The following is a 21,077-nucleotide window of genomic DNA, read 5'->3' on the forward strand; positions in this document are numbered from 1 at the left end:
AAACCAAGCACTCCTGACAGATGGCTATCCAAGATCTGCACAGTAATAATACAAATTGAATCATAGAATCAGACAGTTAGGAGAGACCCCTAAAGGCCATCCAGTCCAACCCAATTCTGCCATGCAGGACACAATCCAAGCACTCCCAACAGATGGCCACCCAGCCTCTCAATACTAATAGTAATACTAATACTAATAATAATAACAACATCATCATACAATCCTAAGGTTTGGAGTGACTCCTAAGGATCATCCAGCTCAACTTCCTTCTACCATGCAGAAGGACACAATCCAAGCACTCCTGACAGATGGCCATCCAACCTCTACATAATAATGATGATGAAGATGATTATAATAATAACAATAATAATAATAACAATAATAATAGAAGCATAGAATCCAAGAGTTTGGAGAGACCCCTAAGGTCCATCCAGCCCAACCCTTTCTACTATGCAGCAGGACACAATCCAAGCATTCACAACACATGGACAATGTATAAATACTATACAATACTACACAGGGACATAGACCCCGTCTACCCTCACCACTTTCACAGTACACAAACAACAAAATGCATACTAAACATAAAGACAACCATACAACAGACATTCAATTCCACCACTACCTCAACAATTACTCACCAACACCACCAGACAACGCCACAGCAACGCATGGCCGGGCACAATGTATAAATGTGTGTTTTTCCCATGGAGTAAACATCAAACTCACTGAACCAAAACACACCAAATTTGGCCACAAAAGACATGGTCATCCAATCTATGTCTGTCAATAAAAAAACCTAGAAAAATAGTTCAAATTACAGAGGATGAGGAAGGGCCTTCCTCCCCCTAAGTATCAATCAGAAAGGTAGGCCCTGCTACCTGTAGGCCACACCCCCTTCATGTCCTTGCAACTTCCTCAGCTAAAATGGCGCCCAGGGGACAGGTAGAGTGCACTTAGGCCTCATCCACACTGCCTATAAAATACAGATTATCTGATTTGAACTGGATTATATGGCAGTGTAAATTCAAAGCCCTTCCACACAGCTTTATAAGCCAGAATGCCAAGGTACATAATTCACAGTATCTGCTTTGAACTGGATTATCTTGAGTCCACATTGCCATATAATACAGTTCAGTGTGGATTTTATACAGCTGTGTAGAAAGGGCCTCATATAATCCAGTTCTAAACTGATAATATAAGATTATAAATATAATATATAATAATTACTGTGGTGTAATAATACAGAACAATATAATCTCTAAAATTAGGACCGTCAATAAAGAGCAACACTCTGAAAACAGGGAAATTCCAGAAAGGAAACAACCAGAGCCAGCTAACACCAGCCAGGCTTTGAAGCTGCAAGGCCATTAAATGCTAATCAAGGTGACTAATTGCAGCATTCATATTTGCCACACTGAGACTATTCATTGCTATTCAACCTGGCCAACCAAGGATTCCACAAGGTAGAAAGTGGCCAGGCTTGCAAGCAGTAAGGATATTCAATGCTATTTAATCTGGCCAACTAAGATTTCCCCTCGATAGAAAACTCTCAGGATTTGAAGCTACAAGGCTACTCCATCACATTAAACCTGGCCTAGCAAGGATGCCCTATGTAGAAAGCAGCCAGGCTTATAAGCTGCAAGACTATTCAGTGCAATTCAAGCTGGTCAAACATGGATTCCCCTACAAAGCAAGTAGCCAGAATTCAAAGCGGCTCTTTGATTGAAGGGGCTACTCCAGCTAGCCAAACAAGGATTCCCTGGGTATAGCACAGCCAGGCATTGAAGCTGCAAGGCTATTCAGTGCAATTCAACCAGACCAAGAAAGGATTAACCTTGGTAGAAGGAGGCCAGGCTTTGAAGCAGTGAGACTATTCATTTCAATTCTAGCAGCCCAAAAAACATTCCCGTAGAACGCAATTACCCAGCCTTCCAAGCAGCAAGCCTATTTCCATTGTATTCCAACTCACCAAACAAGGATTCCCATAAAAAGAAAATGGCCAGGTTTTGAGGCTGCAAGGCTATTTACTGCTATTCCACCTGGCTAACAAATAATTCCCATAAGCCACAGCAACGTGTGACCGGGCACAGCTAGTGTTCTATATAGCTCCTATGCAAGGCACTCTGAAAAAGCTTACCTTCCCCATGTGCCTGAACACTTTAAAGATCTACAATGGATGTTTTTCTCTTGATTCTGCCACTCTGAAAGGAACATTTACTGAGGAAGCAAGGAAGGGGTTTTTCTGTTGATGCTCCCAGACTCCAGAATTTTCTTCTTAGGGAGGCTAGATTGAATTTCTTCTTGCTGTCCTTTTGTCAACATGCTTTTCAGGGCATATGGTTTTACTAGAAAAGGGCCTTTTTGTAGTAAGCTGTACTACTTTTATTCTTTGTGTTTTATTCAATGTTTTGAATTGTGGTGTAACTTTTCATTTGTAAGCCACTTTGAGCACCAGCTTTAAAACGAAGGATGGTTTCGGCATGTGAAAGAGAAATGCAATTGGACTCTCTCATGATTTCTCTAAGCAAATACGGGAAGAACAAATGTTAAGATGATGTAGTAAAATCTCAGAGTCAACCAGAGAGGACATGTAATTTTGTGTTCCACTGTCATGCTATTTTATTTTAAAATTGGCTTATAACCTACATTTTGGAATGGTAGAATATTGCTTAATTCTCTATATTCCTGCTGTCCACGTCTATCCACTTTCTTCCCCTGAGGAACACATTATGTCCTCAATCCTATTCATTAATCTTCATTAGACACACTGAAACATTGACATTTACACAAGCTATGCATCACTCAACTATAATTCACTGAACAGGTTTACTCTATTTGGGGCCGACCAACAGAATTTAGATCTACGAACCCTCTAGACCAGGCATCCTCAAACTGTGGCACTCCGGCTGTCTGGGCCTGCAACTCCCAGAATTCCTCCTGATCACTGAAAAAGCTGGCTAGGGCTTCTGGGAGTTGGAGGTCCACACAGCTGGAGGGCTGCAGTTTGAGGATGGCTTCTCTAGACAAACCAGAATCTATTGACAGTCCAAACTATAGTATTACATACTGGCTGATTTTTAAGATTGTCTGCACTATTTAGTAAGTCAAAATAGATGGCAATACATGTTTACACATTTTCTACTCATAACAGGATTTTAAAAGGTATTTTGTTAATCTTCTCTTTCAGGGCTTCCATTGGCTAAGACAGAGTTCATGCATTAGCCCCACATCACGTTCATACTGTTTACATTTTAGTAGTATCTCTTTTTCTTCCTTGTTTAGATTTTTAAAAAAAGCTTGCTATAATGCAAAGGCAAATGTACCTACCATCTCTTTAACCTAGACAGAATGCCCAAGTTTTAAAAACAGCTTTTAAAAATTAACATTTGAAAGGAAATGTTCTATAGGAACATGTATGTCATTTCTGCCCCAGGAAGCTCTATGTTGTTGTATCCCAAAATGCCAATCAACCTGGTGGAAGGGAGGAGAATTCAAAAAGCAATTCAGAGGTCGAGTGAATACTGTCAATAAGAGAGAGTCTCCAAAACAATAAGTCCTTGAATACACAATGCACACTACGCTGTGTGTTTGCCTGTGTGTACGATTTATGGTCATGGCTTATTAATATATTTATATAGAAACCAGACAATATCTAATTTGCTATCTATGAAAAAACAACTTTGTCTTCTGATTTTAGATAATATACAAAAGTACATAATACACTCACTTATAATCTCAGCAATTAAGTAAACTAACATTCAGGAAACAAAATCAAAATCCATCAAGTTGGAAGTGTGCATAATTTTGAAAATAATTACACTTTTGGGAAGTGTAAAACATTCGTGTAATTGTCCTATTTTATCAAGCAGGAGAAACTGACAACTTAAAGGTAGGCAATGCATTTCAAATGGTTGTTATTAAACTGCATGTTCTTGAAGCATTCATATGTATCTAAGGAAACAGCTTTATCTATGTATTAAAAATAGAAGCTTCTTAAAATCTAAAGATGAGAGACTGAATCATTTCATCACATTAAATGCCCAGACTGTATTACTAAAGGTAAAACTATTATAGTTTTCAAAACCTAAAAACTCATGACTATTTAAATCACATGTTGCATCACATATAATTTATATGTAATATATAATTATATTATATACTGTGTTGTCGAAGGCCGGAATCACAGTGTTGTTGTGTGTTTTCCGGGCTATATGGCCATATTCCAGAAGTATTCTCTCCTGACGTACCTCACAACCTCTGAGGATTCCTGCCATAGATGTAGGTGAAACATCAGGAGAGGATACTTCTGGAACATGGCCATACAGTCCGGAAAACACACAACAACCCTATATTATATACTACTTGACACATGAAATTAAATGAGCAACTGCCATTTCTGCAATAGGCATTTTATTTTCCCTCCTTCCTCCTGTAGTCCACTATTTACCCTTCAAATTTTGTTTGAACGTCTCCTAAGCTGTTTGAGAAGATTTCAAGGGGAACAGTCTCAAAAGACTGAAATCTGTCAGCAAGAAGATAAGACACTTTCATATATACCCCACTAACTTTAACTATAGCCATCACAATTATAGATTGTGGCTTACATGTAATAACATTATGTCTCCATAAAATAGTAAAATTGGGGAGCAAGATTCAGATTCATGCTAGTGTACATTTATAACAAAGTCTCTAAAAGTGAAAATTTATGTAATTAGCAAATAATTACATAAAGTCCCGGAGACCCACTGAGACTACTTTCCAAGTAAACACTGATACAAGCAAGTTACAGGGTTTGGTTCCAATACGCAAATCACATGCTTCCTATTGTGAAATCTGTGCATTAGTGCATAAACAACACAAATAGTTTCTTTGCCTGAGGTCTACAAGGCACATAGATAGCTATGGGAAGAGACTCACAACCTGTGAAGCTGTGACTGATACTGAAAGAAAACTGGAGCAAATAGTACTTAATCTTCAAAAAGCAGAATGTGTTGAATAAGGACCATCTAAGGAGATGTAAAGTTTTCTACTGTTGTTAATAACTTCCCAACTTTGAGTTTCAAAATGAGTAAGTTATGTGTGAGAAATTAACTATACTATCAGTCATATGGGGGATGAAAACTGTGCTACAGATACTAAAGCAGAGAAATATTTAACATATCTGAATGCATATACAAAGTATAAATACAGTTTTACAGCCTGACTTGAACTGAACAGAATGTTATATAGTCTTCCTTCTTTTGTGCCTCAGTTGTGGACACAGCCATATGAGAGAGCTACTGTTTCCATGGCTACTGGTTGTATGCAACACATTACTGTCTATGTCCTTTTGTTCCTCTTTTCTATCTCTCTCTTGCATGCACACTTCTTTCATATTATGGGTGAATGCTGGTCTTTCCCTGGAGATACTCCTTTCCCTCAATCTTCCAAAGGGGGATGCCATTCTTTTCCTGGGTTTATATAAAGGCTCTGTCTTCTCTCTAGCATCCTCACTCTGTCTGTTTCCAGTACTGGCTAGTTTTTCCGCTGTCCTGCTAGTCATCTGCTGAATTTTCTTTTGCAAATAAGCCCCACCTATTCCATAGTTGCGTTGCCCACTGTTCTTGTTGCTTGTTTCACTTGCAAGAGATGAGGATGATCCAGAGAGGTTAATCTGGCTGCAGTTATCAGATCTCTGGGGGTTGCCAACTACAAAGAAGGAACACACAAAGTAAGCAACATACTGACAGTAAAATGAATGCCTTTTTGTTTTGTTTTTTAATCCATGTGATGTTAAGAGAATGCAACTTGCAGTTAAGTAAACCATGACAAAGACAAGAATGTTTAATTACTTAGAGAAAGGACAGTCTAAATGTAGCTCCATAATGAGATGTTACCAATTATACAAAACAGGACATGAGCTACTTTTATCCAAACAAGACTATGCTTCAAGGAAGGGGGGGGCATGAAAATGTTCAAAGACTTGAAATCAACCTAAAAAGTTACAACACAATCCTCAAGATTTCACATGAAAACGGGACAATTTTAATAATTTTTAGTAAGCAATCCCAAATATTTACCAAAAGAAAGTATACTAATGGTTTTGTCATTGAAACAAAATATGGAAAATAAATGGACATATCCCATACATTAAATACACAGCCAATCATTACATCAGACTTTATTATCCAAATAAGAAATATTCTGACAATTACTTACATAAGTCAGAATGTAACAATAATAATGAATTACTGCAGGTGTTCAAAGTCTAAGATAAGATAAAAAGGTAAAAATTGTGAAGTAAGACTAAGCAAATGTCTAAACCATGGACAAAAATAGTCCTTCATGTGAACACATGTAGTTCACATTATTTTCTTCAGTCGTTAGTATACTTATGTGAAAATCAATTCCATAAACTTATCAAGAAATGAAAAAGAGATAGGAGAAGGTTTTCCCCTGACATTAAGTCTAGTTGTGTCCGACTCTGGGGTTTGACAATACTCATCTCCATTTCTAAGCTGAGGAGCTGTGTTGTCTGTAGATGCCTCCAAGGTCATGTGGCCAGCATGACTGCATGGAGCACCATTAACTTCCTGCCAGAGTGGTACCTATTGATCTACTCACTTTTGCATGTTTCAAACTGCTAGGTTGGCAGAAGCTGGGGCTAACAGCAGGAGCTCACCCTGCTCCCTGGATTCGAACTGATGACCTTTTGGTCAGCAAGTTCAGCAGCTCAGTGGTTTAACCCATTGTGCTATTGGTGGCTCCAAAGAAAAGAGATACTTTGATAGTAAAGCTGTAATAAGGTTTGTTGGCATCCCTACCTTTCCGTGGAGAGCCTTGAGGAGAAGCAGGAGGACTGGAATGCAGAGATGCCATAGATATATTATCCTCTAGTTGTTTTTTACTATTGGATTCTTCAGACAAATTCACTGACTTCTGCGGAGATCCAGCACCTGTTAATGTAATGGAACATAAATGCTAATTCACATAATTCAGGCTAGAGAATACCTGCAAAGGAACATTTTGTTCCCCCAAAGTAATTGAACTAAAGCCCACACTGAAAGTTCACTCTTTAGGCAATATGAGATTCATTCAGCAGGAAGCCAAAATGTAAATAGAGCAAAAAGAAAGAGATGACAGTGTTTATGTATGTGAAACACACATCATCTTATACATACACACAGAATCCAATAGAATCTGGAACAATCCTTCTCTTGTTTAAATACTTTGCAAGACATGAACTAAAACTAATTGTATTGTCTTTTGAGGTTATGCATTGTATTGTGCAAGAAGAACTTGCTGTTTCTTTCAGAATTTTTACACTGCAAACAAAATGTCTATTTGGCAGAAGTAAATGAATGTTTCAGAACTAATGACCAAACACTGCATTCTCATAAGTTATGTTGCTCATTATAACAAACTCCTAACATCTTGTGTCGTTATTTGAAAGAATGACAAGAATAAAATATGCCCTCAGGAAATGGAAGTAAAGGTTTCCTGGTGATCTTGTAACTAACTGGGAAGGGGGACTCTATTGTTAATTCTCAATATCTACATTCATTATACGTAAGAGATTCGGATGCATTTTATTTGGTTTAATATGTCTCTGTGAAAACTGAAGACTTCTCAAACATTTATACAAACAAATATAGTTATTTTGTGTTCTCATCTCTTCTCCATCCTTGTTCTAACCACATACTACATACACCCTACTTCCACTTGCCTCAAACCCAAGTCTTGCCTCAAGCCCAAGCAGCTACTTCCATAGGGATGATCTCCTTCTCAACAATTACTTGCCTTGAACACAGAAGAGCCCAGAGTATCCTTCTACCTTATAAGCAGTCTTCAACTAACCAACTAACAGACCAGGGATATGAAAAGCTTCTCTTACTCAAGAAATTAGTCCAGGGAGAAAGCCTTCTGAATAATCAAAAGTTTATCAAGCATATTAAGCAAAGGGGAATAGGAGAGAGCCAAGCCAACCTACAATATCTGATGTCCCATAGAGTGCCAATGCTATTTTGATTTTGTCTGTAAGCTACCTTGGGAGGATTTGCATACAAAGGTGAGATACAAATAGTTAAAAGTTGGTTGTCAAGCTAAAATAGTGTTGCTTAGCATTATGCGCTGACACAGTTATATTACAATGGAAATATAATTTTAATTTATATATATAAAAATGTAATGTGACACTTTATTAGGGAGTAAACAGCAAAACCACTGAACCCAATCACACCAAATTTGGCCACAAAAGTCATAGTCATCCAAGGTATATTGGATTCTAGAAAAATAAAGTCCAAATTAGAGGACAAGGAAGAGCCATTGTCATGCCACCAGAAGGCTCTCACCTGCTGCCCTGTCCCTTTAAGGTTCTAAGAGTGCGGAGCTTAGCCTCAGCTCCTGCCAGCTTCCAAATAGCAGTTATTTTTGTCAGTTAGGATTTGTCAGTTAGCACTGGAAGGAAGCATAGGAAGCTAGAAGGAGCACAGAAATTCACGTCATGTTGAATCTGTATTAACTGAAGTCATGTCTGAACTGTATTAATTCAAGTCAAATCAGAATTGTATTCAAATTAGATTAAAAAGCCATATAAGGCAGTTATACATAAAGTCATGTCAACATTGTATTAAATATGTAGAATCCAGTCATGTTGGGATTTATACTGTGTGGCAATAACCATCCAGAACTGAATAGACTTCAAAGATTTCCTTTCCTCACAGAGACTTTTGATTTGCCAAATACAGTCTCCGATCTGTCCTTTGTGCTAGGGTTCCTTCCAGTTCGTTTAGTTAAGCCCCTTTAGGCCCCGCCCCCACACTGCCTATAAAATACAGATTTTCTGATTTGAACTGGATTATATGGCAGTGTAGACTCAAGGCCCTTCCACACAGCTATATAACCCCGAATGCAAAGGCACATAATACACAGTATCTGCTTTGAATTGGATTATCTTGATTCCACACTGCCATATAATCCAGTTCAGTGTGGATTTTATATAGTTGTGTAGAAGGGGCCTCATATAATCCAGTTCTAAGCAGATAATATAAGATTATAAATATAATATATAAAATTACTGTGGTATAATAAAGCAGAACATTTAAAATACTCTAAAATCAGGACAGTAAATAAAGAACAACACTCTGAAAACAGAGAAATTCCAGAAAGGAAACAATCAGGGCCAGCTAACACCTCCAAACAAAGGATTCCCCCAGGCAGGAAGCAGCCAGGCTTTGAAGCTGCAAGGACATTAAATGCTAATCAAGGGGACTAATTGAAGAAATTCATTCTTGCTGCACCAAGACTATCAATTGCCATTCAACCTGGGCAACCAAGGATTCCACAAGGTAGAAAGCAGCCAGGCTTGCAAGCTGCAAGACTATTCAGTGCAATTCAAGCTGGCCAAACAATGATTCCCCTACAAAGCAAGTAGCCAGGCTTCAAAGCGGCTCTCTGATTGAGAGTGGTACTCCAGCTTGCCAAACAAGGATTCCCCTGGGTATAACACAGCCAGGCATTGAAGCTGCAAGGCTATTCAGTGCAATTCAACCAGACCAACAAAGGATTAACCTTGGTAGAAGATGGCCAGGCTTTGAAGCAGCGATGCTACTCTGTACTATTGAATCTGACCAACCAAAGATTCCCCTAGGTAGCAAGCAGCCAGGCTTTGAAGTAGTGAGGCTATTCATTGCAATTCTAGCAGCCCAAAAAACATTCCCGTTGAACGCAAGTACCCAGCCTTCCAAGCAGCAAGCCTATTTCCATTGTATTCAACTCACCAAACAAGGATCCCAAAAGAAGAAAACAGCCAGGCTTTGAGGCTGCAAGGCTATTCATTGCTATTCCACCTGACTAACAAATGATTCCCATAAGCCACAGCAACGCGTGGCCGGGCACAGCTAGTGTCTTATAAAATAAGCTTATAGTCACTGTTTATAAAAAGAAACTCTACCAGAACACTGATTTTACTTTTAAAAGTAAAGGTATACTCACTGAATGTGACATGGTCTTTTGTCGGTCCCTTTTTCCTTATGGGGTACAAATTAACAGCTGGAACCTGAAGGACTTGACTCATTCTGTTCTGCTGATGTAAATGAGCTTTTGTAGTTTGTCCAACAGACCTCAATGGCATTGGAGACATTTCTACAGCTTTTACACCTCGTCTTTCACTTAAATTCTTTGTCACTGCCATGATGAAGAAAAGGAACTCAATGATTTTATACTCCAATTTATTCTTTTAATAAATAAAACAATCATGTCTGAAATCGAGTATCACTGGAAATAATAAACTCTATAAAAACTGAGTTCGATATCATATGTCTCTCAGTCTCTGTTTGATGTGTTTATGGGCATTGAATGTTTGCCCTATGTGTGTTATAATGTGATCCGCCCTGAGTCCCCTTCGGGGTGAGAAGGGCGGAATATAAATACTGTAAATAAATAAATAAATATTTAGTACAGTGATCCTTTCAAATCTCTCAGATAGAATGTACTAAGTTAAATATAATTAAGAGCCTGGCTCTAGGCATGATTATCCTATCCATTGGTCTTGATAACTTCATATAGCCTATTCCTTAAATTGGTCCCTTTAACTTTCCACTAGGTGGCACACTTAATTCACAGAATAACATATACAGCTTCAGTTTTAATTACCATACAGCTACAGAACTATGTTCAATCCTAAATCTATTCCTAAATCCAGTGCAGTTTTCGAATGAGCAATTGTTCAACAAGTTGAATCTCTGACTGGTTTATGAGAAGAAAGATGTATGAGATATATTTGTGAATTTGTGCTTGCCACATTCATACAGAATAAAGAAATGATCTGTTGTATGAATCAGCACTGTATTATTTTTCATCAGTCAATAAGCTAGAAAGCAGTTTTTCAAAAGAACTTAATGAATTGTTTATATATGGAACCCTGTAAAATTTCTGATTCGATATAGAAAGCAACTTTTATGTTCAAATAGATATGTGGATTTTATATCATGTGACAGGATATTCCCCTGCAATGGAATTAAGAAAAACAAAGCAAGTTTCATAATGCTCACCCTTCCACCATTTGTGCAGAATTAAGTCACTGCTACAGTTAGGAACAAATGACCTTTGACTCTCTACTCTTGCTTAATACATTTTGAAATAAGAAATAGAAGGGCCCACATTCACATATTCTTACCTTTTAAATCTGTCTGTGCTTTGTATATCCCATGCTTGACCCAGTTATAGAGTTAAAAGGGAAATATAACTTTTTACTTGTCAGTATGTTGTAGTGATTTAAGTAGATAACAACTCTGAAAGCCAGGGTTTGAATTGCCACTTAGCCATGGAAACCCACTGGGTCATCGTGGGCAAGTCACTCTCTGAGCCTCAGAAGAAGGCAGAGTCAAACACCATCTAAACCAGATTGCCACCTTGTTGTGGTGAGGGGGATTGCGTGTTCCAATGAACCTGCGGGCACAACCACCGGAGTCATGAACTCCCAGGAGTGGCCACAGGGGAGGATCCAGACCAAGAACAATCTGAAGACCCTAAGACATCAACGGCGGAGCAGGCGGAGGATAACATGGTACATGTTACAAAGGCTGTGAAGGCGGAAGAAGGCTGCAACAGACTGAGAAGCCACTGTCGATGCGTGATCACACCACTGCTGGAACCTCACTCTGTGAAGACTGTGTGTTGACCGGCCGTGCACCGACCTCTACACATTAAAAAAAAATCACACACGGGAGTCTTTCAAGAAAAATTACTGGAAGGCCATCATCCTCGAACTACGAGGGATCGCCTAAGAGAAGAAAACCAGTGGTTCTCAACCTGTGGGCTGCGGCCCAGCAGTAGGCCACAAGAACAAAAATCCGGTCCACAAACCTCCTTCCTCTTTATTTCTTTATTTTACTTCCACTCCTTTCCACAATACTGACCATTGCCTTGGATAGGTCATATCAGCTCTAGATTACTAAATATAGTTTTCTGTGGGTGAGCAGATGGCAACTCTTGGATGGCATATATTCTATATCAGAAATTAGAGCTGATATGGTCAATGCAATTTTCTGAATCAGCACCCCAAATAACCAAACCGAATCCAAATTTTACCACAAACTCATTTGTAACCCTTTTGGTACTAATGTTGGAGAGTGGTCCCTGTTCAAGTGGTCCCTGGTCTAAGTGGGCCCTGGTCAAAACAAGTTTGGGAACCACTGATCTAAATGAATCTTGCCAAGATAACCCTGATAAGTTGCATGCCTGTGAGTTGAAAACATACTGAAGGCACACAAATCAAATCAAAATGGCAGGAATTATAGATTTTAATACAGTAAATTTTCTTCATGCAAAAACATAGAGATAGAAAGGAAATATTAGAAGACAAATAATCACTTCTTCATCTAGCATATAGAACACAGATTGACAAATTTATCATTCCAGACGAATTTCTGTTTTATCTGGAGGGATAGCAAATTGTGGTGAGCATTAATACATGGGTCCTAAAGTCATTTCCTAGTCAAGATGACACATTCTGTCCCCTAGCAAAGAGCTGTTAGACTTGCTCAAGCACTTGTACCACTACCAATGAATTATGCAGACAAATGCAGGTCACCGCTTCCTTATGTAGTAAATATATGGACCCTTAAAGAGAGAAAACGGGATATAAATTTAATAAATAATGGAAGAGGATGTTTGAAAGGCGTTCGTTGGCTATATGCTACCTTCAGGATCAAGCATGTAACACAGCTAATTGTGTCTTTTGTGGGTTGCCCAGAGCAGAGGGATACAGGATAGTCTAGGTATTGTCCAACAGCACTCTTCTTGTCTTAGTGAGTTCACTGACAAGCTAAGAAACATACAAGTTTGTAATTCCTCTTTTACACTAGTTTCGCATGTAGGTTAGTATCTTGTTTATACATTCTTTTCCCACAACATTCCCATGAATTTAAATATGCATTGGATGACATGACATGCTTCACTCTTTCCTGTTTTTTGTCTCTTTATAGAGAACTTTATAGAGAACTTGCCTCTATCTTTCTAATAGCAGATCTGTAGTGCTAATATGCTTTCTTTTTCTTGCTATTCAGGAGTCCACAACATGCAAGTGTGGAGAAGAGCAAACCACAGACCACTTACTACAATGCAGTCTGAGGCCTGCCACATGCACAATGGAGGACCTTCTTACAGCAACACCAGAGTCACTCCAAGTGGCCAGCTTTTGGTCAAGGGAAATTTAGTAAAATGCTAAATGTTTAACTTTGTTTGCGGTTTTCCTATACATTATAACTGTATTCTCAATTCGCTTCTGACACAATAAATAAATAAACACATTTATTTTTCATTGACTTAGGTCAGGGGAGTGTCAGGCCAAATGTGTGCAAACTCAGCCAAATGCAAATGACAGGATGCTACAGAATCTTTGTATTCTAGCAGCATCTGCCTTTATATATTTATGAATTCTGCGCTAAATCCGTTTCACCAAAAACTAAAGCTATTCAAGCCTTTTCCATCACTAACTTCGTTGTCTGTTTAACTTACAAGTACTATATGCAGGTTCACACTGAAGTGACATTATCTGGAACTTTTCTTCATCTGTTTCCACATTCAGATTGGACAGGTACTGTTTGACTTTCCTAGCCATTTGAGCATCTTCATACAACTTTTTTGCATTTAGCAAGGAGCTGCGCCGGGCCCGTTTCTTATGAGCACCTCCTTGAACATCCAACATGTTTGAGTTTGTACTGCCTTGGCTCAGGGATCTGCAAAACAAGACATCATCCAGGCAGTTCAGTTGGGTATCGCTTTAGGGTGAGAAGAATCTAAGCAGCAAACACTGAAGCACAAATACTCTTCCACTGAAAGCGCATGCTGATGTCAAGTTAAAAAAGAGATGAACAGTGTTAACACAACATTTGTTTTAAAGCAAATTGCAAAACTGGTAACAGAGTTAATGTATCCAGAAAAGAATTATTAAGCAACAAAAGTGCACAGCGATCCAGAATCAAACAAATGGTATACAGCTTCACCTTAACTGATATAACTAAGGCCCTTATGACTTTCACTGAAAAGTCTATTGGATTTTTTTCTCTCCCTTCTGAATTCATGTTGTTAAAGTAATTTGGTCTTAGCGGATTATAGTGTGTATAAATTATTACTCAACTATCTTCCTCTTACTCTGAGCTTTTCAAGTGCTTCAAGAACTGGAGAAAAGGAAGTGCAATAAAGCAATATTCAGGCCTTCACATGCAAGGAAGATTGTACTGTATTAATATTATCCTCTTGTAACAATACCTCATAACTGTAACATAACTGCCACCTTGGACAAGTGCTGCTTTCACTTTCCATGTGGATTAATATTATCTTTAAAAGCATGTACTTTGAATAGTCTCAGTTTCCTCTCTACTGCAAGGAAGATCAGGACATACATCTTGGTCAATATTTTAAAAAATAGACCCATTTCTAAGCATTGTGTGTTGCATTTGACATGAACAGTGATGATTTTGATTATTTACTAACATTTCTAGAAAGCATTTATAAAACTCTGGGCATCTGGGAAAAAAGCCTCTAATCTAGCAAATGCAACAGTGGCTAGGGAAGGATACCTGGGACCTGAAAGAGACAGTTTCTCATTTACAATTGTGTGATATAGGTTTCTCCAGATTTTCTTGTGAAAATTTGAATTTGAGAAAAGTACTAAACATTTAATAAAAGCCACAATTTCCATGACAGGAAGGATATAAAAATAAGAAAGACCTTTAGAAGGTACAAATTTCTAAGATGGCTTACACAGGATCATGAATTTGAGAATCTATGGCTTTAACATAACCTTAACAGATTAAAAAAGAGGAAAGGAAAAGATGAAGATGATAGCAAAAGGAAATGAGTGGACTAAATTGAATGATCAGGTATGTCTCCAGAGATCCCTACAAAGAAAAATAGGAAAAAAATAGATGCAACAGGAGCACATAGGGGAAAGGAAAGAAAATGATAATATATTTTCAGCATACAAATCAGGGTGGCCTGAGGAAATGGAGAAGTAAATTTCAGGATGTAGGTAGAACCTGATTAGTAGATAGTGTAGGTTTAGAAAGTTTGATAAATCTGTTGTATATCTCATCAAATCTGCTAAAATTTTGTGTATCATCAGACTTCATGCTTGTCAGGAACAATACCATAATTCTATTTTAATATATTTCAATGTACTCCAATTTTGAAAACAAAACTCAGTTCTAAGAACTACTGCTGTTTCAAACCACTGAGCTCATAAATCCAACTATGTTCCTTAAGATGTAGGCTCGTGCAATTCGGGTAATTTGCTATCAGTTTCGGTGTCCCAGATTTCAGTGGGGGTCCCGATCCGTTTTTCAGGAAGACATAAATCTGTTTTTGATCTGGGAAGCCAAAGGATTTGTTTTCTATCCAGCCCATTGTGGACTTCCCAGGCTACCCTTCCCATCATTTTAGGCATTGTTTGTCCTTATATCCTTCATTAAGACCTGGATTAAAAGCATCAGAGTTAAGATACCACTCTTTCTGCAATCCTTTTCTTTCTGTCTATAGAGGAGACCTGGGTTTAATGCTTTGTTAAAGCTGTTTCTACTCTAGACAGCAGCTGCAGGTGTACACACTGCACAAATCTCGCCCTGCAGGAGGCAGTTTCCCAAGACATTTTAAGGGGGCTTTCCATTTCCCAGGGAAGGAAGGGGTTTGACCTGGAGGTATCCTACCATGGTCTTCCTTTAAAAAGCCCACCCTTCTCTTGATTTGGAGACACTGGAAAGGAGAACTGACAGCGCCTGAGAATACCTTTTTCCTCCTCAGCGCTTCAATCTCCTTTCTGCTTCCTAATCAAGAGAGAAGGGAGAGCTTAAGAAACCCTGCTTCCTGGGATCCTTTCCCTTCTGACTTTAGAGACGACCTGAATTTAATGCTTCATTCAAGTTGTTTCCACTCTAGAGGAGACAGGAGCTGTAGGTGCAGGCAGCTCTCTCCCTGCAGGAGGCAGTTTTCCAATGCATTTTAAGGGGATTTCCCATTTTCCAGGGAAGGAAGAGGGACTTATCTGGAGTTATACTACCCTGGGCTTCCTTTAAAAAGGCCTCCCTTCTCTCTTGATTTGGATGCCCTGGAAAGGAGAACTACTGTCTTACTGCCTCATGCTTCAATCTCCTTTCTGCTTCCAAATCAAGAGAGAAGGGAGTGTTTAAGGAACCTCGCTTCCTGGGATCCTTTCCCTTCTAATGGCTGCCTCCCTCCCTGCACTCCACGAGTATAATTGAAAGAAACCAAAAGCAGCCACTTTTTGACAGCCAGTGTTCTATTGCAGCTGGTAAAAAAATGGCTATGGAGCATGCTGTTACAGGCTTCCAAACAAGCCGAAGGCAAACATCCAAAACGAATCTGTGTACAAGCCTATTAAGCTGTATTTTGCATCTCTTCAGGGAGTATATCTTAATTCAGGGATTATATCTTAAATTCTTCAGGGAGTATACACAACACACCCTCTCCCTAAAAGAGATATTAGGGACAGAAAAAACACATAACAAATGCACTAGGCACAGCATATCATTTTTTTAAAACCCTGATTTTGTTGTATTTGTGGCACAATGTTATCCGGTTATACAATATTACTACAGTCACTTGCTATATACTGAGAAAGACCTATGTTTAAACTTGTGGTCTTAGGTAAAATGAGGTTTTGAAAAGAAGGCACACAATGGTTCAATTCCCAAAATTATACTTATATCACCAATTTGTTGATACAGGAACAATAGGTTCAAAAGTTGCACAGATTGAATATAAGAAAGTTCTATAACATTTACAAAATATGAGACGGGCAGAGAAGTTATGTAACTGATAGCATTCGAGGTATTAAAGCCATTCAACCTGGCACTTTTTGTATGAGATATGACTATTTTAACACTTTTCCAATATAAACTCTACTGGTGTTGTTTTATTAAAATAAGCACATTATTACCACACATTTTTCAACTTCCTGAAGCAAGGGTTTAAACAGGATTTTCTCTTTTGTTGTGACAAGACTACCCTTCTTAATCTAAACAAAATGTTATTTATTGCTCATCAAACTAATAACACTGAAAATCTAAATATTGTTTGTTCTAGGAATCAGAACTGATTTCTTTAGATTACTATCAAACATTAGAGATAACTTGGAAAACTCCAGGTGCCTGAGACTAATGGGATTCAATGTATTACCTAAAGGAGAGAATAAAAAATTTATTCTCTTCAGTTTTGGCTTCTCAGTAATATGATCTAACTTCATTATTAACAATGGTCACTGCTTTGTTCAGTGTTTTATACGACAGTTAATATTCTCGAAGTAATACTGATATGTTATGCATACCTAAAAGCTAAGCACATGAAAATCCATTGCGATCAAATAATATGATAAGCAATCAATATGTACTACTGGAATGGCTTGGAACAATTTCTTATTTATGTGGCCTAAAGGAACCATTCAGTGAATGATGCTTTCTTTGAACAGACAATCCATATGATTAAAATGAAAATGGATCTTGTGCAACCTTTCACCTACACATTCATCCCTAAACTGGAACCACCTATTGCCAGAACTCAATTACTTTGTCAAGATATCAAAATGGCTAGAGTATAAAAGAGAAAGCTAACTGATCAGAGCATTATTGAATATATCTACAAAATTTGTAGATTAATCATATAACCTGTATTATCTGTTGAAAAGGCAAGAACACACTGACACTCCATCAGTCCAGTAACTTACTTATCTCTCCTATGCAAACCAAGGTGATTGAAGTTTTGGCATTTAAATCACTCTTGCATAATTCTATCAAGATTGGTATTTGGATGCAGTTTGTTTTAGGGAGAGGATCTTTAAGGTTTGGACAAAATGGCTAGAACAGCCATACCTGAACTTGAACTCAGGCTTTTAGTGACAACAAGCACAAGGTGATCTTGGCATCCGTGAGTCTTGCCTGAGCAGCTGAGTTCAAGCCCTTTGAAAAGGACCGTTAACAGAGGATGCAAAGATGACCTAGGTACTGTTTAGTGACAGCATACTGTGGCTTCTTCCTCTACACTGTGTACAACTAAACTTCTAGAATTAACAAGTAAATCTATTTAGACGTATGGGGTTCATCCATGCTTTTGGACAGAGTGGGACAGATATCCATTTACTTATTTGTAAAAGTACCAACATTTTTTCAAAAGGTTGCAGCTGAACTCAAAGGGTTAGCTAACAGACAATTGAAATACACAATGTTTTTTGTCTTGAATTGGGTTAATTTCAAGATATTTTAAAATGGGGAAAAATCAACAACTTGTCTGTGTGTGTGTTTGTGTGTGTGCATGTGTGTGTGCGTGTATAATAAAAAATATGAGTGCAGTCAAATTTTAAGACTTCATGTCAGCATGGTCCTGACTCCCTTTAATTTGGAAATAACTAGAAATGATCACTGCAGGGTTAATAAAATGCATGCTGTTGTTTAGATGCATGCACTAATGAGGATGCAGAATGTTAAGAGTTGCATAACTTTTTTTAAGTCTTAGTTGCATTAATCGCTACACTTACCCCAAACTCCTCCACCTCTTCTTCCTGTAAGCAAGAGCCATATACAATGAAGCATGTATTTAAAAAGAAAAGCAAAGGGGGGAAAATCACAGTTGGAAGTCAGAAAGGAAAAGGATGTAGACAGAAAAAAGAGGAATGAAAGTTTCAATCAAGAAAAAACACTCCTCAAAACAGTGACATGATTATTACAATGGAATACTGAGACAAAACTTACTACAATGCACAGCAAACACAGAAACACAGACAACAAAAGGGCTGGGATTCAAAAGATTGCATTTGGGAGTGTTGAAGGGTGACCTCTAATCAGGCTGGGTGGAGAGGCTTCATGAGCATTCTAACATTGCCATATAATCCAGATTATCAAAGCAGATAATCCACAGAGTATCTGGATTTTATATGGCAGTGCAGAAGGGGCCTCAGTTAGATTTGAAGGGTGCGGGGGTGGTGAGTTTTTGTTTTTACTTCTTTCTCCATTTATGTTTTAGATAAAGTTTTTGAATCTATCTCAAGGGCAATGTAATTAATTGTATCATGTACTGTATCAGTGATCACATTATAATACATCTTTAATCATGAACATTCCATTAAAATATACTTGGTCACATTTTCAATCCCAAAATGACAATTAGCTGCCAAACTGCATTGACTTAAGAGTTTAACTCTCATAATACTTCCATTCTGGTAAAATGTTGAATACAAATCTAAGGATCTGATATGAAGAAATGTGGCAAGATTGAATAGTGTTGTTTTAAAATATCTATAGGTGTATTTAGACCTTCACTCGGGCACTGCAAACAGGATTAACAGAACATTTACATTCATTTCCAATGAGAAATGATAATCAACAATGGAAATAAACAAAATATAAACATGTAAATGTACATTTATTATTGTCTGATTCACCCCTTCCCTATTTCAGTTTTAAATGCCATACCTTTGTCTAAACATTACAGCAGGATCCATGTTAGCTGAGGTCATTCTGATGACTTGACGAATCTCTTTGGCAATCATTCTGAGTTTCTCAAAATTTACCAAGCCATCCACTTTTGAATCATTTCCTATACAATTAAAATATTTACAAAAAATTTTCAAAATACTTCAGTTTACATATTTTTCTCATATCTTGCAATATATCATCAGATGCTAAAGGTCTTGAATTCAGGCATCAGTTAAAACCACAAGGAGATGTAATGCAGAGTATAAAGGCCAGTCAAAATTCAGTAGCAATTCTAACTTTGTTCTCACTCTATTGTTTTATAGTGGCAGCTGTCAGCAGGAAGGAAATACAACTGTACTGTGCTCACTTTGATTTTATAACAATGGAAGGTTAAGAAAATCATAGCAACAGGCCTATTATTGTTTTAAAAAATTGGTCCTACCTTTTAATTTAGATGAGGACAAAGCAATTTATTCCCACCACAGCTGTCAGTTCTTTCAAACCCAAGTTTCATCCTCAAACTGCATTCACAAAATGGGCATTCATTTTAATGTTTTATATAGGATCTCAAAATGTTTGAGACATCAAGTCAGAAAGAATAGAGTTGTTCTATCTTAAAACAGATGACAGAAATGATAGGACTATAACTTTTTTAAAAACTGATAATAATAAAGGCACTTGGTAGCTCTCCAATTTGACATCTCCCCTCCTATATGTTTCTTATTTAGTGTCTCCAGCATTTCTTTCTTTGGGGAATGCACCACTGATCCAAAGATCAATGTCTTATGGCAAGTGTTACCATCTGCTTATTGAAATACAATGCACTGTAAGCAAGAGGAGGAGACAGATCCTGTTACAAAGGGCACAGAACACAGAGAGTGATAGAACAGGTAAAGATGCAAATAGAACAGCTTCATTCCTCTTGGGAAATATGACTGCATCAAACCTTTCCACTTCTTCTGCCCATATGTGCCTCCATACCATTTTTTAAAGTTTAACACATGAGCCTCTAAACTGGTCTGACATTGCAAACCTATCTCAGATTTCAGCTGAAGCATACCAAGTTAGCCATTCTTCATATCTTACTAATCAGTTTTGAATTCCTTTAAGAAAACAGCAAGCACATTTAGTTTACCACAGATTATGGGAACTTATCTCCACCCAATCTACCCAAAGAGTATGGAAATGGCTAATCAAGAAGAGAATTTCCTATAAGTAGGAAGAAGGAATTTTGGAACTGTGAAGTTGTCTCCACCCAATCCATACATTACTCATTTGTCCATGCCCCTCTTTTTATTTATTTATTCTAGAGGAATTGCACATCCACAAATTTCAAAATCTCAAGAGACTGGGGAGTGGGGTTTCATACTGACATAATTTTAGAAATTCACAAACATGGAAATATGCATTTTGCTTTTGGTATCTTTTCACTGTTTTGCACATTTTGCAAGGGAGAGGACTCATTCTCATTCTGAAAAAGTCCAATTCCAACATTTCCCAAGAACAAAGGAAAATTTACAAAGAGTATGGAAATGGCTAATCAAGAAGAGAATTTCCTATAAGTACCTGGAAGAAATTTTGGACCTGTGAAGTTTTGACAATTTTTTTTAA

At 37.8% G+C, this 21,077-nt stretch overlaps 1 protein-coding gene and 1 long non-coding RNA gene across 7 annotated transcripts in view; one reads left to right on the forward strand and one right to left on the reverse strand.

Moving 5' to 3' along the window:
- Nucleotides 1-21,077, reverse strand: part of rapgef6 (Rap guanine nucleotide exchange factor 6) — a 260,059-nt gene that overhangs the window by 20,913 nt on the left and 218,069 nt on the right. For 4 of the 6 annotated variants that reach the window (XM_008104745.3, XM_062970371.1, XM_008104744.3 and 1 more), the window contains 6 exons: nt 19,464-19,587; nt 18,530-18,553; nt 13,501-13,721; nt 9,976-10,167; nt 6,807-6,938; nt 5,578-5,691 (listed from right to left, as the gene is read on the reverse strand). In XM_008104745.3, the coding sequence (XP_008102952.2) occupies nt 5,578-5,691; nt 6,807-6,938; nt 9,976-10,167; nt 13,501-13,721; nt 18,530-18,553; nt 19,464-19,587 (807 nt within the window). The remainder of the gene's footprint in view (nt 1-5,577; nt 5,692-6,806; nt 6,939-9,975; nt 10,168-13,500; nt 13,722-18,529; nt 18,554-19,463; nt 19,588-21,077) is intronic. The other 2 variants (XM_008104747.3, XM_008104746.3) reach the window with 1 other exon arrangement.
- On the forward strand, nt 5,627-13,292 carry LOC134296176 (uncharacterized). Its single transcript, XR_010002757.1, has 2 exons — nt 5,627-5,713; nt 13,050-13,292. It is a non-coding gene; the product is annotated as an uncharacterized LOC134296176 (long non-coding RNA).

This window comes from Anolis carolinensis, chromosome 2 (assembly GCF_035594765.1).
Source record: "Anolis carolinensis isolate JA03-04 chromosome 2, rAnoCar3.1.pri, whole genome shotgun sequence".
Taxonomy (NCBI): Eukaryota; Metazoa; Chordata; class Lepidosauria; order Squamata; family Dactyloidae; genus Anolis; species Anolis carolinensis.